Source organism: Pan troglodytes, chromosome 20 (genome assembly GCF_028858775.2).
Source record: "Pan troglodytes isolate AG18354 chromosome 20, NHGRI_mPanTro3-v2.0_pri, whole genome shotgun sequence".
Classification (NCBI taxonomy): Eukaryota; Metazoa; Chordata; class Mammalia; order Primates; family Hominidae; genus Pan; species Pan troglodytes.
In genome coordinates this window covers 56,311,608-56,327,135 of record NC_072418.2, presented here as the reverse complement: position 1 = coordinate 56,327,135, position 15,528 = coordinate 56,311,608, and the positions used below count along the sequence as shown (strand labels likewise).

General features: G+C 42.0%; 1 protein-coding gene across 4 annotated transcripts in view; it reads right to left on the bottom strand.

Annotated features, from left to right (window-relative positions):
• Positions 1 to 1,384: 1,384 nt before the first annotated feature.
• Positions 1,385 to 15,528, bottom strand: part of LOC104003432 (zinc finger protein 813) — a 28,078-nt gene continuing 13,934 nt past the window's right edge. For 2 of the 4 annotated variants that reach the window (XR_010153958.1, XR_010153957.1), the window contains 4 exons: positions 13,316 to 13,397; positions 10,488 to 10,614; positions 2,805 to 5,281; positions 1,385 to 2,315 (listed from right to left, as the gene is read on the bottom strand). Coding sequence is in view for 2 of the 4 variants with exons in the window: in XM_063802259.1 (XP_063658329.1) it covers positions 3,570 to 5,281; positions 10,488 to 10,614; positions 13,316 to 13,330 (1,854 nt within the window). In the remaining 2 variants the exon portion in view is untranslated. Of the gene's footprint in view, positions 5,282 to 10,487; positions 10,615 to 13,315; positions 13,398 to 15,528 lie in introns of all 4 variants that reach the window. The other 2 variants (XM_063802259.1, XM_063802258.1) reach the window with 1 other exon arrangement.

Sequence of the window (15,528 nt, the reverse complement as noted above, 5' to 3'; positions counted from 1 at the left end):
CAACTCAAACTAAGTTATCCATTTACAAACTGTTTATTTCTTTTGGGCATCATCTCCATAACCTTTTCATAAAGCATCAATGATTTCATTATTCCTCTACCCAAACTTTACCAGAAGTATTTTTTTTTTGAGCCGGTATCTCACTCCATCACCCATGCTGGAATGCAGTGGCATGATCATAGCTCACTGCAGCCTCAACCTCCCAGGCTCGAGCTATCCTCCTACCGCAGACTCCACAGCAGCTGGCCCTGCATGCATGTGCTACCGTGCCCAACTAATTTTTGTATTTTTTGTAGACAAGGGGGTTTCACCATGTTGCCCAGGCTTGTCTTGAATACCTGGGCTCACATGACCCACCTGTCTTGGCCTCTGAAAGTGCTGGGATTACAGGCCTGAGCCACTGCATCTGGTCTCATTGTAAATTTGATGCTTCTTTTTGTTTCAATTTTAGCAGGATTTATATTGCTTTGATAGAGTCTCTTTTCTTTTCTTTTTTTTTTTTTTTTTGAGACGGAGTTTCGCTCTTGTTGACCAGGCTGGAGTGCAATGGTGCAATCTCGGCTCACAGCAATCTCTGCCTCCCGGGTTCAAGCCATTCTCCTGCCTCAGCCTCCAGAGTAGCTGGGATTACAGGCATGTGCCACCATGCCTGGCTAATTTTGTATTTTTAGTAGAGATGCTGTTTCTCCATGTTGGTGAGGCTGGTCTCGAACTCTGGATCTCAGGTGATCCACCCACCTTGGCCTCACAAAGTGCTGGGATTACAGGCATGAGTCACTGCACCCGGCAGATAGAGTCTCTTTTAAAACTCATGTCTTATCCTTCTGGGTGCCTCAAACTAGGGCCTGTTCAGACATAACAGATTTGTACCAGTTTATTTTGGTGCAAAAACTGGGAAATTCATACACAATTTTCTCATAATATGCAAAATACGTATTTTTCCATGAACTTCTTGAAGACCCCTTGTACTAAAAAGCTGTATTCAAGAGGATATAAAAAGGATTGTAGATATTCAAGTGCCACTTATTTCTGGGATGCAAGGATGGTTCAACATATTCAAGCAAATCAATGTGATATGCCACTTGAACAGAATGAAAGATGAAAACCACATCATCTCAATAGATGGAGAAAAAGTATTTCACAAAATTCAAAATCCAGTCATCATAGAAATCCTAAACAAAATAGATAGAAAAGGAAATTTACCTCAACAATAGAAAGACCATCCATGAAATGACCAACGAGTAGATAACGAAGCAGGGAACATGGAATGATTTTCCTGTAGGATCTCACGTGATGGAAGAATGCTCTCACCCCTTCTATTCAATAAATACTGGCTGTCCTAGCCAGAGCAATGAAATAGCAAAAGAAATCAAACCCATCCAAATCAGAAAGAAAGAAGTAAAATTATATTTGTTTGTAGATGACATGATCTTCTGTGTAGAAAATCACAAAGACTCAACCAAAATACTACTGGAAGTAATAAACAGATTCAGTGTATCTGCACAGTACAATATCAGCACCAAAAATTAGTTGAATTTCCATACATTAACAATAAACAATTTTAAAAGAAAATTTAAAAACACTTCCATTTGCTAGAGAACTTAAAGTAAGAAATACTTAGGAATAAAAGTAAAAAGGTGAGAAGTTTGTAACAATAAACAATTTTAAAAGAAAATTTAAAAACACTTCCATTTGCTAGAGAACTTAGAGAAATAGAAATAAAAGTAAAAAGGTGACAAGTTTGTACCTTGAAATCTACAAATATAGATCAATATCATTAAAAACATATACAGACATATAACCCATATTGATGGTTTGGAAAAATTAATATTGTTAAATGATTATATAACCCAATGTGATTTAGATTAAACACGATACCCATAAAAATCTCTCTCAGTTTTTGTTAAAGAACAAAAAGCAAACTGGGAAAAGTGGCTCATGTTTGTTGGCCAGACTGATCTGAAACTCCTGACCTCAAGTGATCTACGCGCCTTGGCCTCCCAAAGTGCTGGGATTACAGGTGTGAGACACTGTACCTGGCCCAATCCTCTTAACATAAACACTTTAATGTCAATTACTGCTTGATAGTTTGCTCTACTCATTGCATTTGGAACAATTATCTCAAAATGAATTTTCTGATATTCTGCAAGGAGTGAAGTCAGACTGAAAACCTTGCCACACTGATGACATTTGTAAGATTTCCGTCCAGTGTGCATTCTCTGATGTCTAAGGAGGTGTGAACGTGAAGTAAAGGCTTTGCCACAATCATCACACATGTGAGGTTTCTCTCCTGTATGAAATTGGAAATCATCATTCTCAGTAAACTATCTGAAGAACAAAAAACCAAACACCGCATATTCTCACTCATAGGTGGGAATTGAACAATGAGATCACATGGACACAGGAAGGGGAACATCACACTCTGGGGCCTGTTGTGGGGTGGGGGAAGGGGGGAGGGATAGCTTTGGGAGATATACCTAATGCTAGATGACGAGTTAGTGGGTGCAGTGCACCAGCATGTCACATGTATACATATGTAACTAACCTGCACAATGTGCACATGTACCCTAAAACTTAAAGTATAATAATAATAATAAAAAAAGAAATTTACTTGACCCATTAAAAAAAAAGAAAAAAAAGAAAACAACTGGGATTTTTGAGGGAAAAATTGCAAATTGCTGGATAGCAATGAATGCACATTCACACTGTTCTCCACATCTCCTTACAGATATGCTTACATTTATTGAGAACTTACTGACTGCTGGGCAAGGTGCTCTGTGAGGATCCAACTGATCCTCAAGAACATTTGTAAAAGAGGATGAAGCTTGACTGAAGACCTTGCCTCAATCATGACATTTATAAGGTTTCTCTCCAGCATGAGTTCGCCAATGAACTGCAAGGTATGGACGATGTCTGAAAAATTTGCCGATTATTACACTTGTATGATCTCTCTTCCTTATGGATTCTCCAATGATTTGCAATGGTTGTAGCGTTACTGAAGACTTGGTGACAATCATTACATTAGTCAAGTTTCCTTCACCATGGATTGCCTGATGGTGAGTAAGTGTTGACTGCTCATTAAGGCTTTGCCACACTCATTACACTTGTAAGGTTTCTCTCCAGTATAAATTCTAGGATGTTGTGCCAGGTGTGAATCATGCCCGAAAGCCTTGTCACGAACTCTTACAATTTTATGGTTTCTCTGCAGTATGAATTATTTTATGTCTTTCAAGGTTTGACTTGTGACTGAAAACTCTGTGATATTCTTCACCTTTGTAAGCTCTCTCTCCAGTATGAATTCTCCTGTCTTTTGAGGCTTGATTTGTGACTGTAAACTTTGTCACATGCTTCACATTTCTAAGGTTTCTCTCCACTATGAAGTCTGTGATGACGTGGAAGGTGTGCTTGTTGATTAAAAATTTTGCAACGTTCATTACACTTGTAAGGTTTCTCTCCAGTATGAATTCTTATGAATTACAAGGACTGAATTGTGACAGAAGGTCTTGCCACACTCATTGCACTTGTTTCTTTCCAGTATGAATTGTATGATGATGTGCAAGCTTTGCTTTTCAATTAAAAACTTTGCCACACTCATTAAACTTGTAAGGTTTCTCTCCAGTATGAAGTCTATGATGACGTGCAAGGTTTGCTTTTTGATTAAAAACCTTGCCACATTCATTACACTTGTAAGGTTTCTCTCCAGTATGAAGTCTATGGTGACGTGCAAGGTGTGCTTTTTGATTAAAAACCTTGCCACATTCATTACACTTGTAAGGTTTATCTCCAGTATGAAGTCTATGATGATGTGCAAGGTGTGTTTTTCGATTAAAAACCTTGCCACATTCATTACACTTGTAAGGTTTCTCTCCAGTATGAAGTCTATGATGACATGCAAGGTGTGCTTTTCGATTAAAACCCTTGCCACATTCATTACACTTGTAAGGTTTCTCTCCAGTATGAATTGCCGTATGAATTACGAGGGCTGAAATTCGACTGAACGTCTTGCCACACTCATTACACTTGTAACGTTTCTCTCCAATATGAATAGCCTTATGAATTACAAGGGCTGAATTTCGACTGAACGTCTTGACACACTCAGTACACTTGAAGGGTTTCTCTCCACTATGAAGTCTATGATGACGTGCAAGGTTTGCCTTTTTATTAAAAACCTTGCCACATTCATTACACTTGTAAGGCTTCTCTCCGGTATGAAGTCTACGATGGCATTTAAGGGTTAACTCCTGGCTAAAGGTCTTGCCACATTCATTACACTTATAAGGTTTCTCTCCCGTATGAAGTCTATGATGGCATGTAAGGGATGACTTCCGACTAAAGGTCTTGCCACACTCATTACACTTGAAAGGTTTCTCTCCAGTATGAAGTCTACGATGGCATGTAAGGGATGACGTCTGACTAAAGGTCTTGCCACAGTCATTACACTTGTACGGTTTTTCTCCAGCATGAATTCTCCTATGTCTTTTAAGGTTTGATTTGAAACTGAAAGCTTTGTCACATTCTTCACACTTGTAAGGTTTCTCTCCAGTATGAAGTCTACGATGGCATGTAAGGGAATACGTCTGACTGAAGGTCTTGCCACACTCATTACACCTGTAAGGTTTCTCCCCAGTGTGACATCTACGATGGCACACTAGGTTTCGCTTCCGATTAAAGACCTTGCCACATACATCACATTTATATTGTTTCTCTCCTAAATGGATTATTTGATGTTTCCTTGAGAGTGAGCTATAATTAAAGGCTTTGCCACTCTCATTACATTGGAAAGACTTTTCTCTCATGTATACCTCCCGTTTTTGTGTGAGTAACGAAGAATTCCGGAAATTATTCCCATAGTTATTAGAAATATGGGTTTTGGGCCTACAACAAATTCTTTGGGCTGTTGAAATTGAGGAAGCGTTGTTGATAGACTTCTCCACTTGATTACCAATTTTCCCTTGGGTCTGAAACATGTGGAGTTCAGGCAGATGCGAATGAAAGCTTGATCCAAGCTGATCTTTAATAGGCTTGTTTCCAGCATGCCTTTGATCATATCGGTCTGCACTACCAGTCAACTTTCTGATTTCTGTCATGGGTGCTTCATGGCTATTTCTTTCATCTTCTTGCCACTGAAACTCTAAGTTATGAATATCTTTATCAATTTCCTGAAAGCGAAAGTCTCCAGTGTGATGACTTTCATGTCTTTGCAATGTCCCTGTGTGGATCACTTCTCTATTGCCTTGTGCAGTTGACAAGACCTCCTTCATCATGCATTTGGAAGAGATATCTACAAAATATAAACACCAATAGGTTTCCAGTTCAGTACAGATGGTAAATAATACTGAAATGTGTAAATGTGACACACAAAAAATACTCATTTTAAACTTCCCCAACATGATCTTCAAAGTTTAGGAACACAGAAGCGTAAGATTCTTTATTAGATAAAGGGCGATTACATGTGCTTCAAATCATCTCTACGGAACCCTTTTTCCAATATCACGACAAAACACTGACAGTGCACAAATGTGTATAAGCCTAAAGTAAGGAGTATTTTTCCACTGTGACTGTAAAGTGTCTAACAGTTTGCAAAAAACATATCACCGTCACACCAATGAAAAGTATATATTCTTCATATTTACAGCATATTTACTGTATACAAATAAATGCTAAAGGACCACTTGATATACCATATTGGTAAATAATCCACAACAAGCTCATGTAAGGATAACCAAAATCAATGGAAATTCTGTATTGTCAAACAATCATAGCACTGAAAAGGTAAGAAAAGATTACAAAATTTAGCCAGGCGTGGTGGCCTACGTCTGTAGTCCCAGCTACTCAGGAGGCTGAGGCACAAGAATCGCTTGAACCCAAGAGGCAGAGGTTGCAGTGAGCTGAGATTGCAACACTGTACTTCAGCCTGGGTGACAAAGTGAGACTTTATCTCAAAATAAAAGTTAATACAATATTTTTCTGAATAACTGTCATAAAATTACCTATACCTATGCAGAAAAGGCACGTTATGACATTCTTTTAAAAATTTTTGTAATTTTTATTTTCGAGATGAAGTTTCACTTTGTCACAACAGGCTGGAGTGCAATGGCCCAATCTTGGCTCACTGCAACCTCCACCTTTTGGGTTCAAGCCATTCTCTTGCCTCAGCCTCCTGAGTACCTGGGATAATAGGCACATGCCAGCATGCTTGGCTAATTTTTGTATTTTTAGTAGATAGAGGGTTTCACCATGTTGGCCAGGCTGGGGTCGAACTTTTGACCTCAATGATCCACCCGCCTCAGCTTCCCAAAGTCCTGGGACTGCAGGCACGAGCCACAGTGCTCTAGTTAATGTGACATTAATGCCAGACACGGTGGCTCATGCCTGTAATCCTAGCAATTTGGGAGGCCAAGGCAGGCGGATCACCTGAGGTCAGGAGTTCGAGACCAGCCTGACAAACATGGAGAAACCCCATCTCTACTAACAATACAAAATTAGCCGGGTGTGGTGGCTCATGCCTGTAATCCCAGCTACTCGGGAAGGCTGAGGCAGGAGAATCACTTGAACCCAGGATGCAGAGGTTGCAGCGAGCCAAGATCACGCCATTGCACTCCAGCCTGGGCAACAACAGTGAAACTCTGTCTCAAAAAAAATGACATTAACTAGTGGACTGTGTCAGTTATATTGCATACCACATACCGAAAAGCCTTACGTACAATCATAAAAATTAGTTAGTAAAATATTGTAACTCATAAAACTAGCAAGCAAATAACAAGTACATTTATACAACCTGCAGAATTCTAAACAATTTCCTGTTAAGAAAAAAGCCACAACTTCTATTTACCACCAGAACACAATATAAGAACTGAAATACATGTTAAGATCACTACCTGCTGATTTATGAGGTCAAAAATATACACAGCATTATAAGGAATAAGAATTGACTAACGGCTGGGCGCGGTGGCTCACGCCTGTAATCCCAGCACTTTGGCAGGCCGAGGCGGGCAGATCATGAGGTCAGGATTTCGAGAGTAGCCTGGCCAACATGGTGAATCCTTAACTCTACTAAAAATACAAAAAAATTAGCTGGGCGTGGTGGTGTGCACCTGTAATCTCAGCTACTTGGGAGGCTGAGGCAGGAGAATCATTGGAACCTGGTAGGCAAAGGTTGTAGTGAGCCAAGATTGCACCATTGCCCTCCAGCCTGAGTGAAAGGGTGAGACTTCATCTCAAAAAAAAAAAAAAAAAAAAAAAAAAGAATTGACTAACAGTGTCAGAGGGTGCAATTATGATGTCACAACTACATTTATGAAACAGCCAGGCAATACAGCAATTATATATATATATATATATATATATATATATATATATATATACATTGCCCTATGTATCTAGCTCACTAGCATAAAATACAAAACATAGAATGTGCACTGGGAAAATGTATAAACTGAGATCAGAGAAAACATTGTATATAACAAGTTGCACAATAAAAACAAAAAATATGATGCAGCCTCCCTGGTCTGAATGTTCTTATTGGCCAAACGCCATGTTCAGAGTTCTTTTTCTCTAATAGGATGTTCTGCAGATGGGGCCTTTGAGAGAATTTGGTTATGGGTGTTGACTACTCATGAATAGGACTAGTGCTTTCATAAAAAGAGATATTAAAGAGCTCGTTTCCTGTTCCTCTTTCCCCCATGTCAGGACACGGCAGGAAGATGGCTGGGCTAAACCACGAAGAAGGCTCTCACCAGGAACCAATTTGGCTGGCACCTTGCTCTTGGATTTCCCACTTTCCAAATGCATGAGAAATAATTTTCTGTGTCTGAAGGCTCCCAGTTTATTTCTTTTTGTTTGTTTGTTTTTGAGACCGAGTCATGCTCTATCACCCAGACTGGAGTGTAGTGGCACGATTCTCCTGCCTCAAGAGATTCTCCCTCCTCAGCCCAGAGTCTTACTTTGTCGCCTGGACTGGAGTGCAGTGGGGCAATCTTGGCTCACTACAACCTCCACCTCCCAGGTTCAATAGATTGTCCTGCCTCAGCCTGTTGAGTACTTGGGATAACAGCCGTGTGCCACCATGCCCAACTAATTTTTGTATTTTTAGTAGAGACGGGGTTTCACCATGTTGGCCAGGCTGGTCTCAAACTCCTGAACTCAGGTGATCTGCCCATCTTGGCCTCCCAAAGTGCTGGGATTACAGGTGTGAGCCACTATACCTGGCCAATTTTTTTGTATTTAGTAGATTTGAGGTTTCACCATGTTGGCCAGACTGGTCTCAAACTCCTGACTTCAAGTGATTCGCCCACCTCGGCATCCCAAACTGCTGGGATTAGAGGCATGACCCACCTCAGCTGGCCAGTCTAAGCTATTTCTGACAGGACAGTGAAATGACTGAGACATGAAAGGGAGCATCTCATGATCAACATCACTGAAGGCTTAAAAATCTTATTAAACAAAGGAAGGTTAGAGCCCGTACTATAAATCTTTCAATACTTGAAGCCATCTAATAGCAATAACATGTTTTTAAAACTTTAGGGCCAGCTGGACATGGTGGTTTATCTCTGTAATCCCAGCACTTTGGGAAGCTGAGGCAGGAGGATCACGAGGTCAGATCGAGACCATCCTGGCTAACACCATGAAACCCTGCCCCACCTCTACAAAAAAAAAAAAAAATACAAAAAATTAGCCGGGTGTGGTGACACGTGCCTGTAGTCCCATCTACTTGGGGGACTGAGGCAGGAAAATCATTTGAACCCAGTAAGCAGAGGTTGCAGTTAGCCAAGGTCATGCCACTGCACTCCAGCCTGGACAACAGACCAAGACTCCGTCTCAAAAAAAAAAAAAAAAAAGAAAAAGAAAAAAAAGAAATGAAAGAAGTCTAAAGAGTCACTCCAACCCACAAATATATATAAAGTTCTCCAGTAAAGGTAAATTAAAAGACAGATAGGCAGGGCGCGGTGGTTCACACCTGTAATCGCAGCAGTTTTGGAGGCTGAGGTTGATGGATCACCTGAGGGCAGGAGTTTGAGATTGGCCAGACAAAAAAGGAGAAACCCTGTGTCTATTAAAACACAAAATTAGCCAGGCATGGTGGCACATGCCTGTAATCCCAGCTACTCGGGAAACTGAGGCAGGAGAATCACTTGAACCTGGGAGTTGGAGGTTGGAGTGACCCAAGATTGTGCCATTGCACTCCAGCATGGGCGACAAGAACAAAACTTCATCTCATCAACAAATAAATATATAAATGAATAGGCAAATAAAAGGACAGATACAGAAACTGTTATAAGTGTACCTTTTCTTCATAATTCAACTTTTTTTCTATTATTTAAAAGAAAAAAGCATGAAAACACAATATACATGTATGTTGATGAAAATGCAACATACACAAATAATTCTGACATAAATAAAGAGTTCTGGTGGAGAAAGAGTAGTTTTTGCAGGTTATGGAATTTTTTTTTTTTTTTTTTTTTTGAGACAGAGTCTTGTTCTGTTGCCCAGGCTGGAGTGCATGGCACAGTCTCAGCTCACTGCAACCTTCACCTCCCGGGTTCAAGCGACTCTCCTGCATTAGCCTCTTGAGTAGCAGGGCTTACAGATGCCCACCACAGTGTCCGGCTAATTTTTGTATTTTTAGTAGAGATGGAGTTTTGCCATGTTAGCCAGACTGGTTTTGAACTCCTGACCTCAGGTGATTTGCCTGCCTTGGCCTCTCTAAGTGCTGGGATTACAGGCATGAGCCACTGGGGCACAAGGATCAGTTGAGCTGGAGAGGCAGAGCCAGTTGCGGTGACCCAAGATCGCACCACTGAACTGTAGCCTTGGCGACAGAGTGAGACTCCATCATAAACAAACAAAAAAAAAGTAAATAAGAAGGGAGTCAAAGCATGTCTACACAAAAAAGCTATTAAACACAAAAAGTAGTAAATGAGAAATGAAGAACAAAAAAAACCTACAAGAAATACAGATAATATGTAACAGAAACGCAACGGTAAGGTCTTCTCCATCAGTAATACTTCAAATGTAAATATTTAACTCTGCACTCAGAAGGCAAAGACTGGCTGAATCAACAGGAACCAACTACATGTTTTCTACAGAAGACTCATATTGGCCTTAAGGACATACATATGCAAAAATTTTAAAAATAAAAGCCAATAATTAGTTATGGGGGTTGGTGCCCGTAATCCCAGTTACTCAGGAGGCTGAGGAGGATCTCTTGAGCCTTGGAGATCAAGACCAACTTCAACAATGCAGCAAGAACGTTCTCTAAAAAAAAAAACTAAAAAAGTAGCCCGACATGGTTGCATGCACCTGTACCAGCTACCGGGGGAGGCTGAGGTGGGACAATCTCTTGAGCCCAGGAATTCAAGATTGCAGTGAGCCATGATCACACCATTGCACCCCACCCTTGGGGACAGAGAGATACTCTATCTAAAAAAAGAGAAAATACAAAGATACGAAAGGACACATCCCCACTTCTGGAGGGAAGTTATCCTCACCCAGGGAGACCAGGTTCCTATAATTCTCCAACATCACGTCTCTGTATAGAGTCCTCTGAGCAGGGTCCAGGCATTTCCACTCCTCCTGAGAGAATTCTATGGCCACGTCCCTGAATGTCAATAGACCCTGAAATGAAAACACATTTTAAGGAAATTGTTATGGGAGTTCTTATCTTTACAGAAAATGAGAAGACGAGAGGGGAAAGCAAGGATTTAATTGCAGTGAATGTTCTGACAAATCCGAGTAAGGGATTTATCACCACATTTTGTCTTCCCAGTCGTGTTTTATTATGCTTTTTTTTTTTTTTTTGAGGTGGAGTCTCACTCTGCTGCCCAGGCTGGAGTGCAATGGCACAGTCTCCACTCACTGCAACCTCCACCTCCCAGGATCAAGCGATTCTCCTGCCTTAGCCTCCTGAGTAGCTGATATTACAGGCACGCACAACCATGGCCAGTTAATTTTTGTATTTTTAGTAGAAATGGGGTTTCACAATATTGGCCTCAAACTTCTGACCTTGTGATCTGCCTGCCTCAGCCTCTCAAAGTGCTGGAATTACACGCATGGTCCACCGCGCCTGGCCCAGAAACTTTTATTGACACAGCAAGTGACATTCAGTATCTAGATGAGACAGAGTATGGGTGATGCCTTCAGAGATGACAACGTCCACAGTGAAAGATCAGAAACTAAAATCCGGCTGGGTATGGTGGCACATGCCTGTTATCCCAGCTACCCGGGAGGCTGATGCAGCAGAACTCCTTGATCCCAGGAGGCAGAGGTTGCAATGATCCAAAATTGCACCACTGCACTCCGGCCTCGGCAAGAGACTCCATCTCAAAACAAACAAACAAACAAACAAACAAACAAACGAAAACAAAAAAAAACACATAAAAATTAGCCTGGCATGGCACCTGTGGTTCCAGCTACTTGGGAGCCTGTGGTAGGAGGATGGTTTGAGCCTGAGGGTGGAGGTTGCAGTGAGCTAAGATCACGCCACTGTGCTGCAGCCTGGGCAATACAGTGAGACCCAGTCTTAAAATAAAAGAAAATACATGAAAACTAGATTTCTCAAAGTATGAAAATCCATTGTGTGTGTGTATGTGTATACATGTCATGACATATATGTATATATGTCAACAAAATAATGAAACCTACAGAGACTCACAAAAAACTAGATGTTAATACAAAGGGTTATCATTTTCCTCAGTTTTCAAACTGTAAAAGTTGTTCAAAATATATACATTTGTGTGTGTGTATATGTATGGAGATGTATATGTGTGTGTATATTGTATATGTGAGTGTGTATATAAAGTTTTTACAAATATAAAAAGTAGCAAGTTTTGTTGAACTGAAGAGGGATCTTATCTTGCTGGAAAAGGACACGTTGGCAGTTGGGGGCAGGGTGGAATCCTCTCAGATCTAAGAAAACAGGAAATGCCCCATCCTAGGGGAAGCAATCACCCTTTCAACTGCCTGACCTGGAGGAATCTTCAGATATCTGTAGTATTGCAGGTGTGCTCAGCTAATTTTTGCAAAAAAGTATATATTTTTTAATTTACAGCAGAATTTTTTTTAAGTCTCATAGTGATGCAGAAATACACGTGAACGAGACTTGCTCTGACACCTGACACCGAACTGACAGTAGCGGCTCCCCAGTGAGGCTGGAGGACGTGACAGGGAAAGGAGATGCTTTATAGCAAAAAGTCTAAGCTGCAGCTTTGCTTGGAGTTTTACCACAAAACAAATATATACATCACGTGATGGTTAAATATAAAAATATGTATTTAATAATAATTGGTGGGGCTGGGCACGGTGCCTCGCACCTGTAATCCCAGCTCTCTGGGAGACTGAGGTGGGCAGATCACCTGAGATCAGCAGTTCGAGACCAGCCTGGCCAACATGGTGATACCTGTCACTAATAAAAATACAACAAAATTAGCTGGGCGGGGTGACGCGTGCTTATAATCCCAGCTACTTGGGAGGCTGAGGCAGGAGAATCACTTGAACCTGGAAGGTGGAGGTTCCCGTGAGCCAAGATCATGCCACTGCACTTCAGCCTAGGCGACAGACCAAGACTTCATATATTTAAAATACAATAATATTATCATAATTTAATAATAATGACAATACAAATTATAACCATGTTTAATGACAACACCTGTTTCACAAGCCTCTCCACAGTAACCCCACAGTCTCCATGAGCTTTAATGTGCTAAGAATGGTTGAATGAATCTCCTGCTATTATTCAGGTTGATTTCCTATTCTTAAAATAATGATGGGATAAAACATCTTCTATCATTCAAGTCTGTATGAACTTTCCATTCTAATTACTAAGATTTTTGGAGTCAGAAACACAGTAACTCACTCAAAAAACTAAAAATGTATTATAAAATCAGGCAGAAAACATTTCCCCATATTGGTTGCCTTTTCTAGAATTTACCACGTATTTTGTGCACATGAATATGTGACTTCCATTGGCAGCTGCTCTAATCCTAGTCCACAGAGAGCTGAGAGAGCATCCACATGTGGCCACTGAACAATCCCTGCTGCACAACAGCACTGACACCACGGGACCCTCACCCCGTCTCCATCCATGTCTGGGTGTGAGCCCTTCCCAGGACCATGCCCAGTGCAGCCTCTTCCCAAGTTCATGTCACTGGATCATGGGAGATGGAATCTAAGCAAGATAAGAGGGAATGAGGAAGGCATGGGTGAGTGCGAGCAAACCTGTCAGGCAGGATGCTTCAGACTCAGAGAAGATTCCCAACTCCAAGGCCCAGCGTTTCTGAAAGGAAGGAGACAGAACAATCCACCGAGAATATCATCTCACCTGAGGAAGAGCCATCCCTGACTCCTTTGCTTTCCTCTTCCAGGTTTCTTCCTCACGTACCAAGAGTCTTTAGAAGTCAATCCTGAATGTTAAAAATATGTTGTTTATTGCTCAGAATCAACACATCCCCTCCCTGTAACACAACAACACATACAAAGGAGACCTCATCCTGAGGACATACGGTCCCCTATGCTGCCGACCACACCAGGGACAATAAACTCCTACAGGGAAACTCCCACTCCCCTCCGGGAGAAGCCCACACACACGCTGCAGCAGTGGGGAGCTGGGGTGGGATGAGCTCCCCTTTAGGGCACAGACCCAGGCCTGACCAAACCTCATGCAGAGCTGGGTGCGGTGGCTCATGCCTGTCATCCCAGCACTCTGGGAGGCCGAGGTGCGTAGATCTCTTGAGCTCAGGTTTGAGACCAGCCTGGGCAACATGGTGAAACCCCATCTCTACCAAAAATACAAAAACTTAGCCAGGCATGGTTGTGCAAGTCTGTGTGTCTGTGGTCCCAGTTACTTAGGAGGCTGAGGTGTGAGGATCGCTTGAGCTCAGGAGTTCGAGACCAGCCTGGCCAACATGGTGAAACCCTGTCCCTACTAAAAATACAAAAATTGAGCTGGGCACAGTGGCTCGTGCCTGTAATACTAGCACTCTGGAAGGCCAAGGAGGGTGCGTTACTTGAGGTCAGAAGTCAGAGACCAGCCTGGCCAACATGGTGAAACCCCATGTCTACTAAAAATATAAAAAGCAACTGGGCTTGGTGGGTGTCTGTAATCCCAGCTACTCAGGAGGCTGAGGCAGGAGAATCACTTGAACCCAGGAGGTGGCAGTTGCACTGAGCCAAGATCATGCCACTGCACTCCAGCCTGGGTGACAATGTGAGACTCAAAAATGAAATAAAATAAAATAAAAATAAAAATACAATAATTAGCTGGGTGTGGTGGCACACACCTGTACTCTCAGCTACTTGGGAGGCTGAGGCACAAGAATCACTTGAACCCAGGAAACAGAGGTTGCAGTGAGCCAAGATCACAAGATTGCACTCACAGCCTGGGCAACAGAGTGAGATTCTGTCTCTCAAAAAAAAAAGCGTTTCTGATGTGATTGATGCAGAGATAATAGAACCTGAGTAACGTGATAGAGACTGATGGGCAGAGGGAACTTCAGATGGGGGTGGGAGGGCATGGGAGACAACTCTGAGCCTAGACCTGAAGGAGGAGAAAGGGACAGGGCCGTGATCATTTAGGGACATAGAGTAAGAGCAGGGACAATGACCAGAGACAGGAAGGCTTTTGTTGTTTGGGAAAAGAGAAAAGCAAATGTGACTGGGGCAGAGGGAGTCATGAGATGAGGGCAAGCTCCCAGGAGGAGGCTAGACACTGGCAGGGGCCCTGGACACAGGGCTGTGGAGCCACAGTGAGGAGTTGGGCTTTTGTCCTGGGGAACACGGGAAGCCGGTGGAGGGTTCCCTGCCAGGGACTGATGTGACCTGCTTTAGATTTTGCTGTGACGTCCTCATACAGAGAAAGGCCCCGAAGATGGTCTCTGTGTCTGAGTCTGCACCTCTGTTTCTTCCATTCTTTTGCATTTTTTTATTCTTTTTTATTTTTGGGGTACTGCATCCCATTTAAAATTCTAATTACAACTGGGCACTCCCCTCTCCCACGAGAAAAGCCACACCCAGACACGCATTCTATTTTGCCAATCATTTCAGGGACCAGGGTCATTCAGGTTGAGCTTTTCCGGTGTAGCCCCTCATCTCCTAGTTGCAGGGAGGCTCACTGGGGCTCAGAGAAAGAGAAATTTTCACCAAGCTACCCTGAGAATGCCTGAATTCTTACATGGGGGCCTGGAAATGCTAATGGGAAGGGTTGGTCTTTATCACCCCTATCCTTGAAAATTAGAGAAGCATCTTTCATATGCCTGGGCTAAAGAAACTTCATTTGCAAGGTTCTGATGCCATTGATTCCCAACTTTTAATTTTTCCTTACAAGAAAATCACAGTAACATTTATAAAACACAGAAGTGTGAACACACAGCTATTGACCTTGAAAACAGTGAAAGAGGGTCAGCTGTAGCACTAAGACATAAGCAAAATTTTTCAATCAAGAATACATGGGTGGCCAGGTTCAATGGATCATGCCTGTAATCTCAGCACTTTGGGAGGTTGAGGTGGGTAGATCACCTGAGGTCAGGAGTTTGAGAT